We start from the raw sequence: 22,860 nt of genomic DNA on the forward strand, positions 1-22,860 counted from the left end.
GGTGTGGGGGCATAAAAAAAAAAAAAAAATCCCAACCCACAGTGGACCACTAAGACTTGCCAGTATTTTTTTTTTTTTAACGTTTATTTATTTTTGAGACAGAGCATGAACGGGGGAGGGTCAGAGAGAGGGAGACACAGAATCTGAAACAGGCTCCAGGCTCTGAGCTGTCAGCACAGAGCCCGACGCGGGGCTCGAACTCACGGACTGTGAGATCATGACCTGAGCCGAAGTCGGCCGCTTAACCGACTGAGCCACCCAGGTGCCCCGACTTGCCAGTATTTCCCCTCACCTCTCACAGCGACTCTCCCGTCCCCTACTATAACAGAGTATAGGCAGGCAGGTTCCCACGGCCCTTTGAGGGTGGTTGCCACAGATGGAAGTTCTGGAACTAGTCTGGTTGGGCAGCACATGGTAGCAAGCCAGCCCCAAACCCATTCTCACCTTGGGCTGAAATACACTCTACCCTGATGTTTTTCCCCCCTCTCCTTGTGGGAGCATGCAAGTTTTTGCAAAGGGGGCAGACGCCATAAGGAAACAGGGTTGCAGGCTACCGTGAACCATAAAGTGTTAGGACAGTGACAGGGATTCGTAGAACCCTGGAAATGACCAGGCCTTGTGCAACCATCTCTCACAGGGTTTAAAAAAAAAAAGGGGGGGGGGGGATGTGTGTGTGTCTTGAATGGGATGCAAAATAAATGTAGATAACAAATCCCAGAAGCTAAAAAAGACGGTTTGTTGTGGAAGGTGGAGAGGTGGCACAGAATGGGTGGAAAATGGTTGTTAATTAATGCTAATTTCTTCCCTTTTACAACACCTTGACTTGGGGTTCTAACTGGGATGAAATAAGGATGTTTCCTACTTCTAAAGAAAGAATTGAGCCAAAAATAGTGTGATCAGAATAGGCAGCTAGTTCTGGTAGTGAGAGAGATGGCGCCATAGATCAATTCACAGGCAACTGATAAAATTTTTTATTTCACTTTTGAATTTTTACACTTTTCCTGATTATTCCATGTAAGGTGGAAACTAGAACTTTGAAAAGACATACACAAATCTAGTACATCGGTAACCGGGGAGTTTTCTTTTTTTGCTATACTATTTTCACAACCACAGGTGTGCTTGCTCGGCAATAGAACCGTCACAGAAGCAAACGTGAGGCAGAATACTGGTGAGGAAACACAAAGCAAGAAAGAGCTACCAGATATACAGACAGGCTCGTTCCACATTCACTACTGCATTTTCAAGCGCCAAGTATTAACTGCACATTTTTGTTCAGCTAGAAGGGGCGGGGGGGGGCAGGGATTTTTTTGGGTTTTTTTTGTTTTTTCCTTTTTTTTTTTTCTTTTGGTTTGTTTTAATTCAGTGCATGAATGTTTCTTTTCTCATTTCAGCAGATGGACAAACAGGTGGACACTACGGCTACGTGGAATGTTCAAGGGAGAGGGGGGAACTGTGAGACTGGTAGGCCTGGCTATTCTGGACTCTCCCCACTGCGGCGTTCATGCAACTTCCCTGCATCATAGGGTCTTGTTCAAACAGGTCTGTGAACTTGGCTGGAGGAGGCACACTTGGGAGATCTGGTGACAGGTACTAACAAGCATTATCAGGGCTGGCTGCAATACAGGGAGAAATCATGGATGTTTAAAAATACTTTTTCCATTCAGGTTTCCGTATGACTGAAGAGCAACAAGCGTGCTGAGAACCGGAGGAAGCCAGAGCTGTGTGCTGGGAGCTCTTCTCAGAAACTCTTTGAAGCGCCGCCTGCTGACCAAAGTGCTCAACAACTCTGCTCACTCCCTGCAGGCCCCCATCCCTGCCCAGATGGGATTACATACGATGATGAACGGAAGACAACGGCAGAATTCAAAAAGAAAACGGTGTCAGGAAGCAGGACAGAAACTTAAAGAGGGAAAAGAATACCGAAGTCAACAGTCAAAAGGGACAGCGGGAAGAACGTTTCGATTTCAAAATTTAGAAGCCGGGAGCTAGGAAGCACCTGAAGATTGAGTACTTCTCAAGTGAGAGGCAGTCTCTGCAGAACACTACTCTTAAAGGTATCACCCAGGAAACAGAGGCGGCCTTTTTGATAGGCTACACACACGGCTTTTTGCTCCTCTAGCTCCCGGTTATAAGGAAAACAGATTCCACCACGGGAGCATAAGACAAATCAGTATGACGGCTGTAGGAAGGGGGTGTTAGCCACATGTCACACAACACGTGTTCCAGGAGCACTGGACCTTTTCACGGGGTCAAAACCCAATTATCTGCCACAAAGAGTTTCCATTTCAGGCTTCGAGTTTACTCAGAGGAAGACACTGTGGACGTCTGCGGTCACGAACTTTTGACTGGCAACAGCCCGGACTGGCCAAGCGCCTGTAATCCCCCAAACACAGGCAGAACTACTGTGAGTTGCTGTCACAATTGAATGTCACAGGACAGGTGTCTCACTCCGCGCCCCAGCGTCACAATATAATCTCTATAACTTTCTGTACAACTTTACAATGGAACTGTAGTTCAGGGACCAGTTGGATATCAGATTAAACTTTCCAAAAAGTTACACATAATTCAGGTCTATTTTTTTCTACCAGTAAGAGGTCTGCTAAGTTACAAAACCCCATAATCACAGTGTTCAGTTAAAAAAAAAAAAAAAAATTCAACACACAGTAATCCTGTCAATGTTAATCAAAATAAAAACTTCAGAATGCCGTGGCATTTATGTGACCAATCGGAGTTTTAGATACAAACGCCAGCTGTTTATCCCATGGACCATTTTGCTAGGCTGAGGCTGTGAAAAATTAAAAGTCGACGTACGACTCCTTTTTTTTTTTTTCTTTTTATCGCACAAAAGGGATATATGTGGAGGGTACAGAGTGACATCGAACAGATCACGAAGCACAACAGACATTAGTTCTCTCCCTCCCCAGCATCTCCTTCATCTCCCTGGTTTTCCGACGTCCACAGCTGAAAAGAGAAAAACAGAGCTCGGATCAAAATAGGGCTACTCAAATTCACGCAGCGAGATAGGCCCAGCCTGTGTCAGCTTACCTTCCATCTTCACTGCTTAAAATTCTTCCTGTATTACTGAAGACAGGGAGACTGCAGAGGTCAAAACTTCAGCAGTCATTTCTAACCAATTTAACAATTTTAATACTTTTAACATGTACTTGCAGGGTACAGTTCCCCTTGAGTCTTGGGCAATAGTGAGTAGGAACAAGATTATACACCCTCCAGAAACAGCTGCACAAACCAGCAATACTTACAGTGAGATTGTCCCTAAGCAACTGCATGATCAGGGTGCTGTCTTTGTAAGACTCTTCATTCAGTGTATCCAATTCAGCAATTGCTTCATCAAATGCCTAAAACAAAGAGCCTTTAGCAAAGCTGTCACAGGTTCTCTGGAGCTAGTTTAGCCCCATTTTTTTCCGTTAACAACAAGTGAATACAATTTCTTCTCCAGTACCGTACTATGGGGGAACTGAGGCTATTACGACCTTGTTTGTTAGCTGTTTCAGCAAACAGATAATGCATGTTCATAAAGCACCAACGAACAATGACAAAAAAGTCCTAGCTGAGAACTTCACTGTATGTGATAAGATAGCAGGGGTTACTGTCAACCCAGCACAAATTCACATAACTTTTTAACTGCCAAAGATATTTCCAGTAACCCTTTTTCTTCTTTCTTTACTAAAACTCCAAAGGTCTGGATACAGGGAATAAAGTGAGAACAGAAGTTCACACCACTAAATCTGATTCAATTAAGTGCCAGACCTTAGAGAATTCATTTCATACAACTTTTCCAGATTAAAAAATTCTTAAACAACAGTGTGCATGCTCAAAGACTAAAAAATATGTAGAAAAGGCAGCTGAGTTACCAACAGAAGATAGGAGGTAACCCAGCACACAAAGAAAACCTGGTCTGATTTCTTTCTTTGGTTTACATAGTAGTAACTTCAAATCTTGGTATGAGAAATAGAATACCTAACAGCGGCCTACAGAGCCCAGAGCTTGACAAGAAAAAACACACTACCTTCCTCCTGAATTTTCTTAAATTCAGTAATAAAAACAAATTCTTAAAAAACAAGCACAAAACCAAAACCAACCAACCAACCAACCAACCAAACACACACACACACAAACACTGTTTTCCTATGATCAGAAAGCACAGAAGGTCATTCTCACCGTTTTTGCCAGGCTGCAAGCCTTTTCAGGAGAGTTTAGAATCTCATAGTAGAAGACTGAGAAATTCAGTGCCAGGCCAAGTCGAATTGGGTGTGTAGGCTGCATTTCTTTCTTACTAATTTCAAATGCTTCCTGGTAAGCCTGCTGGGAGTTCGACACAGTGGCTGTAAGAAAGATAAGAACATTAAAGGGGAGGTTCTTTCCCAGGTGCATCGCACACTGGACCAGCATCTAGTTATTTTACCACACTGGGCGTGGCTGAGGAACCATCAAATGAGGGGTGTCTCCGCCACTTGATTAACAACCATTCGTTAAACGTATACTCTCAGCCAAGTACTACATGACATGCTTTGGGAGAAAATGAAAACAATTAGGACAAAGTCTCCTAAAGCAGTTAAGAAATACAGAGATAACCTTTAACAAGACAGAACACGGGAAACAATATGCTCCAGTGGAAGAATCATGGACTTTGGAGTCAACAGACCCAAACTCGAATTCCAACTCCTATTCACTAGATGTGGGGTTTGGAGCACGTGAAAACTTCCATGAGCCCTGGTTTCCTTATCAGAAAAATGGAACAGATTCCCACCGCAACTCCTAGAGTTTTGTAAGGAATAAACGAGATTCTAGAATACTTGGCACGTAGCAGGCACTTAAATAAAAGCACAGCTGTAGTTATCACCGTCACGAAACGCGTATGTGATGAAAGAAATGCATCACTATTTACTATAGCGGTTCTAGGCTACCAGATACTTCCAAGTTTCAATAACGAGCCTTTTTTTTTTTTTTTTTAAGAAAAGGATCTCTTTAAATGCACTACTGCGCCACACTTTTCATGCCCTGTTTTCCCCTTAGATACATTCTGATTTGTCACCCCCATGACCCTGCTAATCACAGGTCAGCACAGTGCTGTGGTCTTCAAAATCTTCAGTACTGTGACAGTAGGGTCTATGAGGAACAAAGCAAAAACGGTTTTAAAATTCTTATGAAGGAAGACTGGCTCCACTACTGGTCAAATTTCTTAGGAGAAAAAAAAGTTACTTACTTTGTTTATTGTCTCCAGATGCCACCTCAGAAAGATATCTAAAATAATCTCCTTTCATTTTCAAGTAGAACACCTTACTTTCTGGTTGCGTAGCATTGGGAATAAGATATTTGTCCAACAGCTCCTAAAAAATGATTCACATTCTGTTAAGAATCTGGAAATATTAGTTAGAAGATGTTATAACTATGTTTGAGGTTCAAAACACATACTACCACTTCTAAATAATATTTTTGAAGATTTAAAAAAACATAATTTCCATCCAAAGCTTTTAAGTGGTTTTTAGCCCAGGTCATAACAGCAGATGCCTGTGTCCTTCTGTTAAAAATCACTCTGACCATCCACAAGGGGTTGATTAAAGTCTAGCCACACAATGGAATGCTACGTAAGGCCTTAAAAATGACGATGCAGAACCACACTGATAACATGGTAAGGTTCTCAAAACAAGTCAGTGGAAAAAAAAAAAGAAAAAAGGATTATAAATACCACATGAATCCTATTTGAATATTAAAATATGTATGTGCACACGCAAATATGGAAGGGAAAACTCTTGAGGGATATTTATCAAGATGTTAATAATGGTTCTCTATGTGACAGGATTAGAAATGATTTTTACTCTCTTATTTATACTCTTCTGCCTGGCTCCCCCCACCCCTTTTAAAAACAATAAACTTGTATTACTTCTGTAATTAAAAAAAAAAAAAAAAATCTTTACCTTTTGGGAGGAAAAAGGCGGTAATAGAGCAAAACTGCCAAAAACTAAGTTGAAAATCAATCGGACCTGGGTAGAAATCCCTCCTCTGCCACTTACTACCTGTGACCTTGTATTTAAGCACCTGTGCCTTAGTTTTCCCGGCTATACAATGGAGAAGCATAATAGCCATCTTCTAGGATAATTATGAGGATAAATGAGCCAGTGTATATGAAGCGCTTAACACGTTGCCTGGCACGTAGTAAGCACTCAAAAAGTAGCTAATACTATTATTAATAATAAATTCCTTTAAACATTTATGCTTACAACAAAAGCAGTTCTGAAGGAGTCCAAGCTTCGTATACAGAGCAATATTTTCGAAGAGTTGTTTTAGAATGTGGCATCCTGAAAAACTGGTTAAGAGGCAGTAAGTACCATGCTTTTCTTCACATTCTTTCAGATGCTCTTAAAAGCTGGTCTACATTTCAGGAATTATGGAACTTTCTTGCCCTTGGAATGCATGCCATACTTCATCTGAATACCAGATGTACCTAACATTCAGGAATTAGTGCACCATTAACAAACCCCCAAATTACGAACAGGCAACAAATTTAGCCATGACACTCTTACACCATGAGTCTCGTAAGAAGGGCAGCTCAATGCAAAAGCTTAGTTGTAAGGGAATTTAGTCAATCAGAGTGAGAAGCTGCAAGGGGCAGTCGTCATTTTAACACTCTCTGCAGACAGACAGGGTGTGACTCCTTATGGGTTAGGGAGGAGGAGTACTGCCTGATGGCTGACAAGCTTTGTACTGGTTTTCAAAAGAAAGGTGTCATGGGCAGTAATTCGGAGAGGCAGCCAGCAGGGGAGGAGGTAGATCCACAAGTGTGAATTCCTTTTCCCTTCAAAGCAGCCCTCACCGTTCATTTTTACCTGATTTCACCTGGAAGAAAAAGAAAGTTCCCAGTGGGCTCAGGATGTGAGGGAAAGGCAATATGATCATGACTTGCTCTAGGATACGCACCCCTCCCATCCAACCCCAGACTGTGGTCAGAGTGAAATAGTTCAGAATCAATCACTTGACCAAGGCTTATCTAAAACCCAGGAGAGGACAATCCCCAACCGCATCTGATCTGGCTTCGGAACGCAGGCCAAACTGACGGGCGTGGCTAACTTTCAGGCCTTTACACTGTGCAGACGCGACTGGGAGAGGGTGAAAGGGAGCTCAGCTTCTTGCTCCCGTCTCCCCTGCTGGAGAGGCATCACCACTCAGCCTGACATACAGAACAGCCTATCTGTGGCTGCACCTACCTGACATCCTGCCTATCTGGACTCGGTTTCTAAAGAAAAGATGGAGGGATGCTGACTCAGTGTTCCTGTTTATCCCAGGTCTTTCTGAGGGGAGGGGAAAACACCCCATTTGTGATGAGCGACCTCTGATCAAATAAGAGGTGAGAGAAATCACATCATACGCTCACAAATTAGTTGCAACTGGTTTGCAGCTTTCCAGTACATTCCAACACCTTTCTCTCAGAAGTCGTTTGAGAGTTTGTATTTGCACATTAAATCGATACTGTCTGGAAATCACTATCTGAAACAGAAGCACTGGCCTCTTACCAGAACGTCATTGCAGATGTCCTGCAGTTCGGCCTCTATCTTCTCCCGGTACTCTTTGCCCATCTGCTGCTTCTTCTCGTTCCTCTCTGTCTTCTGCTCGATGCTGGAGATGACGCGCCAGGAAGAGCGGCGGGCGCCCACCACGTTCTTGTAGGCCACGGAGAGCAGGTTTCTCTCCTCATTGGAGAGTTCGTGCCCCTGCTCCGTGACCGCCTTCATGGCCGCAGCCATATCGTCGTAGCGCTCGGCCTGCTCAGCAAGTTTGGCTTTCTGTACCAGCTCACTCTTATCCATGGTCGTTCCCTAGAACAGGAGCAAGAGAGAGAAAAGAGAGGAAGCAAGTGTCAGGTTTCAGGGCCCAGGAAATGCAATGTAAATCTTCTTCCAACCGTGTGGGGAGAATCATGCCTAGATACGAAACGTGTGCTTCCAAAAGCCCTCGGCAATGCTGAACATGAGCACTTACAGGGTTAAGAACTTTGCTAAGCTTTCTAGGTTTCTTTTTTTTTTTTTTTTTTTTTTTTTAACCAAGAGTAGATATGTTCACAACAATCCCTTCCCCCTTTTTGAGGTGAAGAAATGGAGGTTCGGAGAAGGCTCCGGGCAACCCTGCTGAGAGACCCCTGGAGACTCATCTCTGTCCCCATGTGTCCTGTCTGCCTTCCCAGCACATGGAGGCTGCTGTACCAACTATTTCTTTAGAGGCTTATGCTAAACACACATCCTTAACTTCTTTCCAGAACTGTCTGGTTTTGACCAGTATGACTTTTTTTCCCATAGTATAGAGAAAAACACCTTACGTGTGATGAAGTGTGATGATTGCTTCCATTAATTTTAAAGCAAAGCTAGAGCTTTAAATGTTACATTTGGTAGTGCCCATCAAGAGCGGGCACCTAAAAATAGGAGCCATTGTTACCGGATCTTCTGCACTTTGCTAACTTTGTTACAAGGACACATTGTAGACAAGAGCGTAAACCAAAGGCAGGCAGATTCAGCTCTCTCCAGCATCGCCTCTGCTACTTACAAGTGAAATATGACCTTGGTCACATCACTTAACCTCTGAGAGCTTCAATTTCCTTACTGGAAAGGAAGAAGAACATTACCTACTCTCCAGAGCGCTGCCGTGAGGAACAAAAGACCTGATCTATGTGAAGGTGCTTTGAGAAGTTTAGAGCATTACAAACAAGCATCAGGCACTAATTTTGTATATGGCATAGGTTGTAAGAGGAATGCATTCAAGATGCACGGCAACAGAACTTCAAACCATAACTGAGTTCATTTAAAAAAAAATTTTTGAGGGGCGCCTGGGTGGCTCAGTCGGGTAAGTAAGTGTCTGACTTTGGCCTAGGTCATGATCACGCTGTTTCCAAATTCACGCCCTGCATCAGGCTCTGTGCTGACAGCTCAGAGCCTGGAGCCTGCTTCAGATTTTGTGTCTCCTTCTCTCTCTGCCCTTTTCCCGTTCGGCGTGTGCACTCTCTCTCTAAAGTAAACGAACATTAAAAAAAATTAAAAAAAAAATTTGGAACAGTCACTTTCACTGACCTCAGCTTATCACACCTTTTAGACACCCATCAGTGAATACGCCTCAAATTATTCACCTCACCTTAGTCAATTCCTCACAATAATCACTATTTACAGAGAATTCAGTTTTGGGATAATATGTAGCTAAAAAATTTTGTTAAACAAAACGAACCAAAAGTTTGTTTTACGTACTGTTAGTTTAAATTTTGATATGTCCCTCTGTGCCACGGTGCACAAATATACTATTATCTTAGGTACAAAAAGGGAAAATACTACTTTAAATAATAGTAGGAATATCAGTATCTGTTTAAAGTTTACTTATTTTGAGAGCGCATGGGGGAGGGGCAGAGAGAGAGAGAGAGAGAGAGAGAGAGAGAGAGAGAGAGAATCCCAAACAGGCTCCACAAACTGAGATCATGACCTGAGCCAATATCAAGAGTCAGACGCCCAACCAACTGAGCCACCCAGGCACTCTGGAGTTATCAGTATTTTTAAAACAAATTCTTTCAGGGGTGACTGGCTGGCTCAGCCAGACTCTTTCTTGATCTTGGGGTTGTGAGTTCGAGCCCCATGCTGGGTGTAGAGATTACTTAAAAATAAAATCTTTAGGGGCGCCTGGGTGGCGCAGTCGGTTAAGCGTCCGACTTCAGCCAGGTCACGATCTCGCGGTCCGTGAGTTCGAGCCCCGCGTCAGGCTCTGGGCTGATGGCTCGGAGCCTGGAGCCCGTTTCCGATTCTGTGTCTCCCTCTCTCTCTCTGCCCCTCCCCCGTTCATGCTCTGTCTCTCTCTGTCCCAAAAATAAATAAAAAAATTTAAAAAAAAAAAAAATAAAAAAAAAAAATAAAAAATAAAATCTTTAAAAGATAAAACAGAAAACCCAAATTCTTTCATTACTATATACACAGCATCACAATTTAAGACTCTGAAAATGACTAATAATTTTAAAATAGCAAAGGAAGTACAACCTCTCCTCACAACATGGTTTTGCCTCAAGTATTTCTGCACTTCCATTTATTTATTTATTTATTTATTTATTTATTTTTTTAACGTTTATTTATTTTTGAGACAGAGAGAGACGGAGCATGAACGGGGGAGGGTCAGAGAGAGGGAGACACAGAATCTGAAACAGGCTCCAGGCTCTGAGCTGTCAGCACGGAGCCCGACATGTATTTCTGCATTTTTAAGCAAGAAATTCTACAGACAGGGCCCTATCACATGAAAATGTGTTATTAGATGGAGCATAAGATACGCCCCAAACCTAGACTATTCCGACAGATTTGGTTCTCTAAGTTCAGAACTACTATTTTCCTTCCCACTGCCTATGATCTAAGTCATACTCAGAGCCTCGTCCTACATAAGGCTTGCTAATTCTAAGCTCACACTCAGTGAAGCAAGTCTCACCTGATCTGCCCGACATCTTCACCCACGTCACTAGAGGGAGACTGTAACAGAGATAATAACCCTCATGAAACATTCCATTTGCTCTCCTACATTTTCCGGCAGTCCCCAGGGGCACAGCGTTCGTTCTAATCAAACAGCGGCAATGATGCTATTTCCAGGTGACAACTGAAAGCCTGTATGTCATCGGAGAGGCTCTCTTCTTACACAGCAGCCACCTAGAAGGCCGTGTGCTCTAGACGCTGTGCAGTGCCGGAAGCCCGAGTCCCTGAGTGACTGTCGTGCAGGGACTCCTACAGGCTGGCCCTGGACTGGAAGTATGGTCACTGGGTGAAGTCACGGAGATGCTGGTGCTGTTGGCTGCCACAACGCAGCCTAGTCTACTCTGATCAAAGTCCATCAAAAGGACGCCATCCTTCGTGTTCAAATTACACACTTACTCACTATGTCTAATTTTCTTGACCACAAAGTCTTTCACACTCTCAGACAGCAAATAATCCTATCTTCGCTGCTCCTCAAAGTGAGAAACATTCTGAGAGAAGCTAACTTTCAATAACTTCAGAAATGTTCCAGTTTGCGGATGAATTCAAAGTTAGCGATCACTCAGTGGCCCACTCTGAAGTTCATCGAACAGCACTGTGCAACTCCACCGGGAAAGATTCCAATTAATAAAGAACTGGCCCAAAGCCAATTCAGAGCCAAGCCATCACATGCGGGATTATAAAAGAGTAGTAGAGAAACACAAAGGATCAACACTGCCCCAAAGATGCCACGAAACTCTTTGGCCTTGCCAGCCCCCCACTTAAGCTCCCCTCCCAAACAGTGAAAGTTGAATCCTACCTCTCTGAAGAATCCTGACTGCTCCCTGGGAGCTCCCAAAGGTACATGCCCTATTTCTCAAAATCAAATATGGGCTGTTTCGGGGCCAAGTATTTCAAGCTTCTTCAGAAGTTGCAAGAGCTTCTTGGACATTGAGAGCCATCACGATATGTTAAGACTGAATACATGTCTTCAAAAATGTACCCATCTGTTTAAAAAACTTTAATTTCATACACACACAGGCACACGACAACTACAACAAACAAAATCCACAGCCAAGTGTCCTGATGCCTACTGCTTACATAACTTTTGACTTATATAACACGGATTTTGAAGCAGCTAGACCAATTTCAACAGGAAATGGGTTACACAACACCCAGCAGTTTGGAGGAAGGCAGGAGACGAGAGAGATCTGGAACAGTTCCTAGTTCTGCATCTGCAATAAGCCTCCCTTCCAGTCTCCCCAGACCCACGGCCTTTAGTCTCCTGTTACCTTCAGCCCTCTTGGTGTCTTAAAGCATAGACCCATTCTTAAAACTCTGACTGAGTCACTTCCTGCTCAAAATTCTTTAAAGTTCCCTCCCGCCAATAGTAGTCGGATTCACTCCCGTCATTGAAGATTTTCCAGCCTATCTTTCCAGACTTTTGCCAAAACATGCCCTCCACACAATTTGTGCTTCTGCCAAAATGGTTTTCCTGGGAGTCTGCTTTTCGGTCTCCATGTCTTTGCTCACGAAGCCACTCCCTCTGCCTGGAATGTCCTTTCCCATCTACTGAGCATACAGAATTCTTCAGAGAGTGGCCCGAGTGCCATCCCCCCAGGAAGTCTTTCTGAAACCACCAAGCTGGAGATGTCATTCCACCATGGTTGATAGCCACCGGCCACATGTAGCTATGTCACATGTGGAAACCATGGTATTTTGGATATATGGAGTTAAGTTTTTAAAAAAACTATTAAAATAGGTGCACCTGGGTGGCTCAGTCAGTTAAGTGCTGGACTCTTGATTTCAGCTCAGGTCATGATACCAGGGTCACGGGATCAAGTCCCGACTCAGGTTCCGCGCTGGGCGTGGTGCCGGCTTAAGAGTCTCTGTCTCCCTCTGCCCCCCTCCTCTGCTCACACTCTTTCTCCAACGAACAAAAAAAAATTAAAAATAACAAAAAAATAAAACATTATTGAAGTAAATCTCACATGCTTTTTGCTTTTTTAATGTAGCCACCAAAAAATGTTTAACACGTGAGGACTGTATTCTATTTCTACTGGAGAGAGCTGCTCCAAGCTGAAAATATTCTCAACAAAGCATTTCATCTATCTCTCTCTTCACGACTTATCACATTTCTTCAGTACTAAAATGATATGTATTTATCTCTAAGTCCCTCACCACACCATAAACTCTTTAGGGCATTATCTCCCACAGCACCTTGCACCCGATCCGCATCAACTGGCATCTGCTGCATGAACAGATCCCCAAATGAAGGAATAATAAAACTGCAAACGTGGCAGTCTTCCCTCCGCTCAGATAATTCAAAACACCAAGTACCTATTCTTCACAAGCACATTAAATCCTCATAATGTGTGTACCTCATTCCTTGTACGCCTGCATCCTCCTTCAAAATTACTCTGCCAAAGGCATGCATGGCACAGGGAATATCGTTAGTGGTACTGTAACAGCGCTGGACGGTGACCGGTGGCAGCTACGCTCGGGTGAGCACAGCACTGACGTGTAGACTTGTCGAGTCACTATCTTGTTCACCTGAAACTAGTGTACCACGGCCAGTCAACTGTACTTCAACAGAAAAAGAGAAAAAAACCAAAGTAACTTAGTCCCGCCCCCACCCTCACTCAGTCACCCTCAACGACTCTTCTGGCAGCTCCACCAAGTCTAAACTCTGCCCGGCCTTCGAAGTCCTTTGTCGATGTGGCTCTTCCGTACCGGTCCGGCTTTCTCACTGGCCACTCTCCAACATGGATCTTCCTCTCCGGCTGGAGAAGACCCTCGAATACCCTACACGTGTCAGGCTCAAACACCCCTGAAAGGGCTTTTTTAGTTCCTCGGTCTAGAATGCTCTCCTCTGTACTTCCTGCCTACGCAAACCCTATCCATCCACCTGGCTAGAAAGCCTTCCATGGCTACCCCAGCCCCTGCTGATGGACCAGCCTATGAACCCAAATGTACCTGTAGCCTATGACACAGTCCAGGGCCTACATTCCATATGTTTTCTGGTACACACGATGAGCAGGGTCGCTTCACCAACAGTCCCACGTGTTATGCCCTCACAGGAAAGCTCCCCGTTGGTTTCTCACTTAATGCCTAACGCTGTGCCAAGCACAAAACTAATGCTCGAATAAGTATCTGTCAACTTTTCTCAACAAATCAGTACCGGCAGAGCAGAAAGAGCAGGGTAGCTGTATGTGGTTATGGCAGAAAGGCAACAGGACCAGGTGTAAGAGCGGGATGTGCTACTACAAAGCCCCGTGAGCTTGTTCGATCTCAGCCTTCCAATCTGTGCACTGGAGACATGACATCTAGCTCACAAGAGGTGCTGTGATGAGGTGGTGCAGGGAATTAAGGGAAATCTTTTTCTAAAAAGAAATGCATAGTGTGAAACCAATGGAAGCACTATTATTCCTCTAACAGTACCTACACATCCCTGTGTCGGCCCACAGATGTGAGCTCGGTTTTTTATTTATTTACTTAACATTCAACCCAGGAGAAGGAAAGCAAGTCTAGATTCTTCTTGTATAGGAGGTGAGTATGTTACAATGTTAACGTTCCTAGATAAGACTCCAGCCTTCAACAGCCTCAAAGTGGACACACATGTTAACCATAACACCTTCGCTCATTAGTTCCTAATTGAATTTTCTTGAATTGAATGCCAAGAAGTGACGGTTTATAATCAGGACCTACTTTTCTTCTGAGACTCTCAACCAATGTCCTACCAAGAGAAACATCAGCAAGAGGTCTTTTATCTGCCTCCCCGAAACCTTAAAAGGCTGTGGTCTCACCATCCAGCCTGGCACTGACCGCTCAAAGACGCCAGAGCAAACCTGTTGGAGGCCGCAACACATCAAACCAGGCAGAGTACCAGCAGACTTCCTTGTGCTGGGCACCAATCAGGAATGCCGACACAGAGATGCCTCAGAACGGTTCTCAAGCACAGCCATATGATGATGATGGGTGTCTATCTCTGCTAAGCCACTGGATGAGGTCCTGTAAACACTTTAGAGGACTGGGAAGCATTTGCCGATTAAATCAGCAATGCTTAGTGAAAAACTGGAAACAAGCTAAATCTCCACGAGCAGAGCGGTTAAGAAGATGGATAGTTGGTACGAGACTACAGGCCTGTTAAAAGAAGGGAATTAATGTCACTTATCTATTAAAGAGATACATATAATCGGAAGAGGAAGAAAAAGAGGCACAAAAGTATTTCATTTTTGTAAAATACCGCTAAGTGATATTATGAAGAATAATTCTGAGGGTGCGCATGAAATGACAGGATTTCCTTCAAATACATGAAACATCAAATCTGACAGTAAATGCTGAAATGAAAGTATCTACGAACCAACCACGGCCCTCTATCTCAAAATTCTTTGCCTAGAGGATTTCTTTTAGCCAGGTTCAGAATACTGAGAGGCCATTTCGCAGTAGCATGAAGCAGATATCCAAGCACAGGAAGGAAAAAAATAAAAATAAAAATGACTACCCAGTGCTAATCCATATAAAAAAAGAAAAGCAGCCTTGCAAAGGAAGAAAAGAACTGAAAATGACCTTGTGAAACGTGGCCTTCAGCTATATCTAACTTTCAGTTATGTTTTGTCTTCAAGGAAAAGGACATGCTCACTTCTAAAATACTGAGCTTTGGGGCACCTGGGTGGCAAAGTCGGTTGAGCGTCCGACTTTGGCTCATCATGACCTCGCAGTCCGTGAGTTCGAGCCCCGCGTCGCGCTCTGTGCTGACAGCTCAGAGCCTGGAGCCTGTTTCAGATTCTATGTCTCCCTCTCTCTCTCTGCCCCTCCCCTGCTCATGCTCTGGGTGTGTGTGTCTCTCTCTCTGTCAAAAATAAATAAACATTAAAAAAAATTTCTTTTTAAATAATAAAATACTGAGCTTTAACGGAGCTTAATAATTTGCTAGAAAAGTTAAAATAAGGATGCCATGGTCTATCATGTGTCTAATTATGAAACACACGGGAATGGAATCTGTTTCTAGGAAAGCCCCACATACAACAAATCTGGGCTTCAAAAAGAGAAATTTGGCGACGTTTAAAGTAACTTCTCTGAGCCTCAGTTTCCTCAAATGTTAAAAGGAGACATTAGTTGCTATCAAATAAGATGATGTGCAAAAAAAGGGCTAGTAGGTGCCCGGTCGGAGTAAAGGAAAGAAAGTAGACACATTCTTACCCTTAAGCTACTTCACAAAAACGTAGTGCATATAATTCAGTGTGTTGAAATCACTGCAAGTGAAAAAACTCTTTTTGAGTATGAACTCTTTTCTTGGAACTCACTGACAGGAGCACCTTAAAAATCTAGACTCCCAAGTTTCCACGGGGTAGGAAGGGATCGTAAATTCTGACTAGCGTTCAGCCGCACCATTCCGGACAGAGCATCCACAGCACCATAAGGCCAAAGGTACAGTTCTGGAGTCACTCCGCTGAAGGAAAAACAGATGCCAAGCTACAAGCAGGAAGGAGTGAGAAAGTCAATGGGACCTGATGGTCAGGGGGTGCTACCCAGAAAAAGTGAAGTACTCCTAGCTCTTAAAGAAAACTACTCGCTGAAAAACACCCACTCTAAACATGTCTGTGTGCCATTCAACACACAAAATTCAGAGTCATGTCACCAACTTAATTCCGTCCGAACATTTGCAGGCTCTCTGTCAGAAAATGAAACAGCATGTCCGAAATACAAAATCATTAGCGCTGATGTCCAGCAAACACAGAATTGTGGAGGAAAACTTCTATTTCAAAATCTCTTCCCTCTTCTGCATCAGTTGTTGAATATTGTTGTTAATTACGTCCAATTAGCCAAAACTAAAACAATGGAGGTATTAAGTGATACCCAAGGTCACACAATGTGAACCCAGCAGACAGGACAACAAATTGATATCTTGGCTTTAAAGGATCAATCCCAAGAGACAATATGCTGATTCTGATCCATAAACGCAGCTCAACTGGTCAATCTTGTAAATAGGGTTCAAAAGCTTTGAGCCCACCTACATAATGGAGTGACTCAGCCCAACTACCAGTACCACACCCCAACTCTATAGGTTACCTGACCTCTGTGAGTCTGTTTTCTCATGCACAAAACAGGCAAATCTACACAATATGGTTTTTGTAAGAAGTAAACCAGTTCATGATGCAAAATACTTAACAGTCTCTACACACTGTGAACACTCAGATAGCAGCCACACAAAAGTGGTCAGCCAGGGAAGGGACACTTAACTACAGACCTCATTTTTGTTTTTAATGTTTATTAGAGAGAGAAAGAGAGACAGGGTGCGTGCACAAGCAGGGGAGGGGCAGAGACAGAATCCGAAGCAGGCTCTAGGCTCTGAGCTGTCAGCACAGAGCCTAACTAGGGGCTCAAAGTCAGGAGCTGTGAGATCATGACCTGAGAGGAAGTCAAAGTCAGAGGCTCAACTGACTGAGCGACCCAGGCGCCCCCACACCTCATTTCTTTTAAATCCAAATGGATTTATTTAAAGACTTTTAAAAGAAAGACACATGTTAATTTACCTATGCTTATTTCTAAAGTAGCACTTAGCATAGTTTACCCTAAATGTCTTTGTTGACTCCCACACTGGACTGTGAGTTTAAGGCAGGAATCCAGACTTTATCTCTGGGCACCCAACTTGTGGCATAATGCCTGCCATGCTGAGTAGGACTGTTTCATCACTTGATGCACCCCCCCCTTTTTTTTTTTTGAAGTTTATTTATTTACTTTGAGAGAGAGAGAGAGAGAGAGAGAAAACACAAGTATGAGTGGGGAAGGGGCAGAGAGAGAGGGAGAGAGGGAATCCCAAGCAGGCTCTGTGCTGTCAGCATGTAGCCTGACACCAGGCTCAATCACACGACTTCGAGATCATGACCGGAGCCAAAATCAAGAGTGGGCCACTTGACCGAGTGGGCCACCTAGGCGCCACTCGATGCACTTTTTTTTAAAATTTTTTTTAACGTTTTATTTATTTTTGAGACAGAGACAGAGCATGAACGGGGGAGGGGCAGAGAGAGAGGGAGACACAGAATCGGAAGCAGGCTCCAGGCTCTGAGCCATCAGCCCAGAGTCCGATGCGGGGCTCAAACTCACGGACCGCGAGATCGTGACCCGAGCTGAAGTTGGCCACTTAACCGACTGAGCCACCCAGGCGCCCCATCGATGCACTTTTTTAAAAGAAGTGCAGAAGGCTGTTATTTCCTATGTGGACAGAGATAAGTAGACCACATCTGACCTATAAAATACAGACTATATTTACATTCTGCCTTAGTCTACTTTTTGAGTAGAGCCACCTTAGCTCCAATCAGAAGACAACACTATACTTTTTGACTAATGTTTCTCAGCTACTAATTTTTGAATTATTTTTTAATGTTTATTTATTTTTGAGAGAGAGAGAGAGGGAGGGAGGGAGGGAAGGAAGGAGGGAGGGAGGGAGGGAGAGGGAGAGGGACAAAGGATGAGTCGGGGAGGAACAGAGAGGGAGACACAGAATCCAAAGCAGGCTCCAGGCTCTGAGCTGTCAGCACAGAGCCCGACACGGGGCTCAAACCCACGAACTGCGAGATCATGACCTGAGCTGAAGTCAGACACTTAATGGACTGAGCCATCCAGGCACCCCCCAATTTTTATATTTATAGATTCAAACTGGGTTTCAACAAGCCCTTAGAATATTTTCTGTCCATCTCCTCTTTTCAAAAGTCCATGCCAGTTGATTGTTGATTTAATAAATAACAAAAATACCCATCATTTATGGTTTACCTAAACGTGTACAGCACTAGGCCTTTATTATCAACTCATTTAATCCTAAGTATTCTATGAGGTAGGTGCCATTGTCCCCTTTCACAGATGCCAGGAGTAACCTGCCCACGGTCACACAGGTATTAGCTGCCACATGGTCTTTCCTCTATGTGGCACTACCTCCTAATGCTCAACTAGGATTCCCAATGCTTACTTAAGGAAAAGATAAAATGGACAACTTTTCAAAAAACATACAAAGTTATTACAGTGAGATTTCAGAATTGACCTTACGTTAATTCATCTAGCTTTAAAAATCAAAATAAAATTAAGGAGTTAAAAATAGCATATGCCAAAAACTCAAGAGACTGTCAAATAAGCTTTGAGGTCTGTGGGCAAATAGAACAATGGCCAGGATTCATATCTACTTTATTGTTACCTCTGTCCCGGTCAAGGCCATTCAGAAATAACTTTTACTGTTGGGTCTCTCAGGTTAAACAATGAAATAAAACTAACAGGAAAAAAACTTACATAAGAGAGAACTGGCCAGATTATTTAAAAAAAAAAAGGTTGTCTCACTAACTTACTGTTGGGAATGACTTGTTCTCTTGAGGTCATCAATCAATCTCATCTCATTATAAGTACATATTAGAAACACAACTATGCCTGTATTAGAAAATCTTTTAGCCCAGAAAGCAGTAAGCTTTTTTACTTGGCTTTTAGCACACATATCCCAAAATAGAAAGTACTTTAGTCTCTTTTTCCTCCCTAAGTATTCCCCTTAGAAAAATTCCCTTAGAATCCAGCTCCAACTGTAAAGTTTCTCCCTCATGACACACAGATGACTACCAGAACCAGATTCCTGTAGAGACCAAGATGGTTGTAATGCTCAGAAGGTGCTTTGAAAAAGCAAATTTCTCGCCCCCTTGCTAGCGTGAACTGCCACCTCTCCTACAAAAATGCAGGAACCAAGGGGTGTAAAGTCCCTTTACAAGTAAATCTTAGTTAATTCTGGGGTATCCTTGTTTAAAGGACAGCTGCCTAATGTGATGCCACTGAAAGAATAGGTAGCCTAAGAGGAAGTTATAATTTTCTCTCTACTTACATAGATTTATTTTCTCATCTCTTCGTCCCCAACAAAATAGGGAAAGTATCAAAATCTACAAAAAAAAGTAGTATGATAAACCAAAATCAGTGATGACAGTCCTGACCACATCCCATTAGGTAAAGAACCTAGGATTAGATAAATCGGTGTGCCACAAAGTAACTGATGAATCCTTTTCCTAATATGAAGCAAATGCTAGAAACACTGGGGTCTTCACAAGCTTGCTTCCTGATGCTCACCAGCAGTATCATCCCTACAGGTCAGAATGAATACGGTCCCTCCAATGTATTACATGACATTTATCCTCAAAAATAGCTAAAATTCCTGCCCAAACACATTTACTGTAATAGGATATGTGGAAAGAAACATTACGAACTAAATGGTGTTCACACAAAACATGTTCTACCATTAGCAGACACCTATTATTAGAGCCAAAGTGCCTGGGTTTGATTTCTGGCTGCAGCGCTTACTTACCTTGTGCTGTGTATGGGTCTAAGTATATACACCCCTGGGGAAATTATCTAACTTTTCTATGCCTCAATTTCCTTATCTGTAAAATGGGGCTAATTGTACTTACCTATCGTTAGTTGTTATGAAGACTTGGTTAATATGTGTAAGGTGCTTAGAACAAAGCTTGCCACACAGTAGGCAGTGTAAGTGATTACTATTATTATAGGCTAATTACCTGATGCTACCTCATCAGCTGACGAATAAATTACAAATGGACGGCTTTTTTTTTAAGTTTATTTGAGAGAGAGCTCACGTGCGAGCAAGCAGGGGAGGGGCAGAGGGAGAGGGAAAGAGAATCTTAGGCAGGCTCCAGGCTGTCAGAGCAGAGCATGAATCAGGGCTCAAACTCACGAACTGGGAGATTGTGACCTGAGTCAAAATCAAGAGTCAGACGCTTAACCAACTGAGCCATCCAAGTGCCCCACAAATGGATGGATTCTTGTGTCTATCCTATGTAGCATTTATGCTTTGTCTAGTCTCTATATATGTATATTCACAGATATAGTCAACTAACATTTATTAAACACCTACTATACCCCATATGCTTATTTTAATTATTGAGTTTGTCACAACACAACAAAGACTATATTACCATTCGTATTGTACAGATGCAAATAGGCTCAGAAAGACTGGAGATGCTATACACAAAATAAAGTTCTACAATAATATATCGATTTTTGAAAAGCAACAGGTATATAAAGCAGGGATGGGTCTCATGAGAATGCAGCTGAAGAAAAAAGAAAGCTATTAATAGTGGACTCTGTGATTTAATAAAAAAAAAAAAAAACTTACATTTAACAGTTTACAGTTTGTAAAAAAGGCCTCAGGACAACTCTGGAGATAGAGAAGCTAAGAACCAGAGATTAAGTAACATGCTAAAGATCCCACAGCTAGAAAATGCCATAGGCAAGACCTGAACCAAATTTATCTGACTCCAAGTCCAGTGCTCTTTGTTTCTATATCCACAGCCAATTGGGCTAAAGTCACTTTTTGCAGTGGCTCAAGTCTCTGGAGACTGTGCCTCCGGAACTAGCATCATGGGAATTTGCTCCGCCTGGTTTTATGGAGGCTGCCTTCCTGATCTATAGAGCTCCAATTCTAAAATGGCTTCAACATAACACAAGCACTGCATGATGGGAAATGTACAGAAGATTATAGGGTAGGAGCCATACTCCAGGAGCTGACAGTCCAGAAACATTTGCTCCTGATGAATGAGGATATTCAATCTAAAAATTAGGTGTGTGGTCTAGTCCAAATTACCTCATTTCCCATAAAGACTTCATCTGTAAGATGGGTGAATGGTTTCTTATCTCACTGAAGAGAGTCTAGGAAAATAATTCAGTAGATGCTACGAATTATTAGCGTTCCATTTGGAAGACCACACCTAAAATTCTAAGTAGGGTTCAGTAAAAACTGACACGTTTTACCCTCACCATTCTGTATGCTGCTAGGGAAAAAGATCCAAGAAAAATGAGGGTTCAGACAACTGAGATATTCCTGAGAAATGGGGTACGTTGGGAGCAGTCAAGAAAATCACTAATAATCAAGCACTATTTATACATATAAATTTCCAAAGAGAAAATGCAAAAAGCTGAGTAGCTGTGTGTCCAGTTCTATAAACTGCCTATGTGTGTGGTTTCATTTGAACAATTGAGACACAGTGAGAAATTCAGACAATTTTCATGTTCTTGAAAGTGCTTCATCTTTCTGCTTTGGATCCTGTGGCCGCCTGATTTTGTATGTTCATAACATCATCTTGCCAAATTCCGTCTCCCACACAGGACAAGTAAAATCAGAGTCTGATGCTACCTAGCCTTACCAAAGAAATAGGGAGTGAAGCCAAGGACAAGAGACATGCATTTTTACAGAAACGCTGGCAAATTACCAATACTGCCACCTTTGAAAACCCCATTACATGCAGTTCTCCATTTGCAACAAAGATGTACTCAATCCTCTAAAGATAAGGGGCCCAAATCAATCCCACCCCTTCCCCATCACCAGGGAGGGCACCAGGCAAATTTCAGCCCCAAAAACGTGCTAACACACAGTATGGGTAAATGTTGGGTGAGGACACAAAAGACTTTGGCATTAAATGACGGTAAATACCGTGGGAAAACACTCCCGATTTTCAGTCTCTGATATTTTTTTCCCGGGCATCAGGCCTGACTCAGTAACCGGTTCCAACAAATGCATTTTCTTGGTTCAAACCTCAACCCTGTGCTTCTCAGGGAATCTCGGGTTCTGCTAGGCTCCCAAGCCAGCGAACGATGAAGAAATGGCTTTACTGCAAAGTGGGAGGGGGTTTCCCCTTTGCTCTCTCCCAAGGTTAAACCCCTTACCCATCCAGGGGAGTCAATACAGGCCCTGGGCCTCGAAAACTCGCCCGTATTGGGTTAAATTTTAATTTTTGGAAACCAGAAAGCAAGGAACAGGGTTAATAGGGCTTAAAGGGTCGGTTTTCGCCAAGGAGCAGGGAGGGGTCGCGCAGGGATCGAAGCTGGGGAGGGGGGGAATGGAGGGTCGGGGGTCCGCGGGTCGACGTCCCTCCGGGTCCCGTTCGGAGCCGCACCCCGCCCGCAGGGCAGGGCCGCAGGCGGCGAGGGCTGCCCAGGCCTTTCCGAGAGCGATGGGGCTCGGCCCCGGAAACAGGGAGGGGCCGCGGCCAGGCCGGGCCTGCGCCGCAGGCGGCCTCGCGGGGCCGGGGAAGCCGCGCGCCAACACCTCCCGGGGTCCACCAGCGGGTTCGCCCGCGTCGCCACGGCAGCCGGCGCCTGGGAAAAGCTTCGCGCTTGGGCCCCCAGGGGCCCCGGGCGGACCCCGCACCGCACTCACCGGGAGAGGACAACAGGGAGCAAAGGTGATTGCGGGCGAAGCTCCGAGCGCGGGTCACCGCTTCCTTCCCAAGCCCACTCCTCAGGCAGCAGCGGCGGCGGCTGCAAAGGCGGCGGCGGCGGCGGCGGCGGCGGCAGCAGCTACCCCGGCTCCGGAATCGGCGGCGGCGGTGGCGGCAGCTCCACTTCCGCT

The 22,860-nt window shown here is 43.8% G+C and overlaps 1 protein-coding gene across 1 annotated transcript; it reads right to left on the reverse strand.

Annotated features, from left to right (window-relative positions):
- Positions 1-956: 956 nt before the first annotated feature.
- Positions 957-22,860, reverse strand: YWHAB (tyrosine 3-monooxygenase/tryptophan 5-monooxygenase activation protein beta). The gene is made up of 6 exons (XM_042980320.1): positions 22,669-22,860; positions 7,530-7,832; positions 5,225-5,348; positions 4,180-4,343; positions 3,261-3,356; positions 957-2,961 (listed from the first exon to the last, which is right to left on the reverse strand). Exons 2-6 carry the CDS (start codon positions 7,821-7,823, stop codon positions 2,905-2,907), a joined length of 735 nt encoding a protein of 244 aa, XP_042836254.1. The 5' UTR covers positions 7,824-7,832; positions 22,669-22,860; the 3' UTR covers positions 957-2,904.

This window comes from Panthera tigris, chromosome A3 (genome assembly GCF_018350195.1).
Source record: "Panthera tigris isolate Pti1 chromosome A3, P.tigris_Pti1_mat1.1, whole genome shotgun sequence".
In the NCBI taxonomy this organism is placed as follows: domain Eukaryota; kingdom Metazoa; phylum Chordata; class Mammalia; order Carnivora; family Felidae; genus Panthera; species Panthera tigris.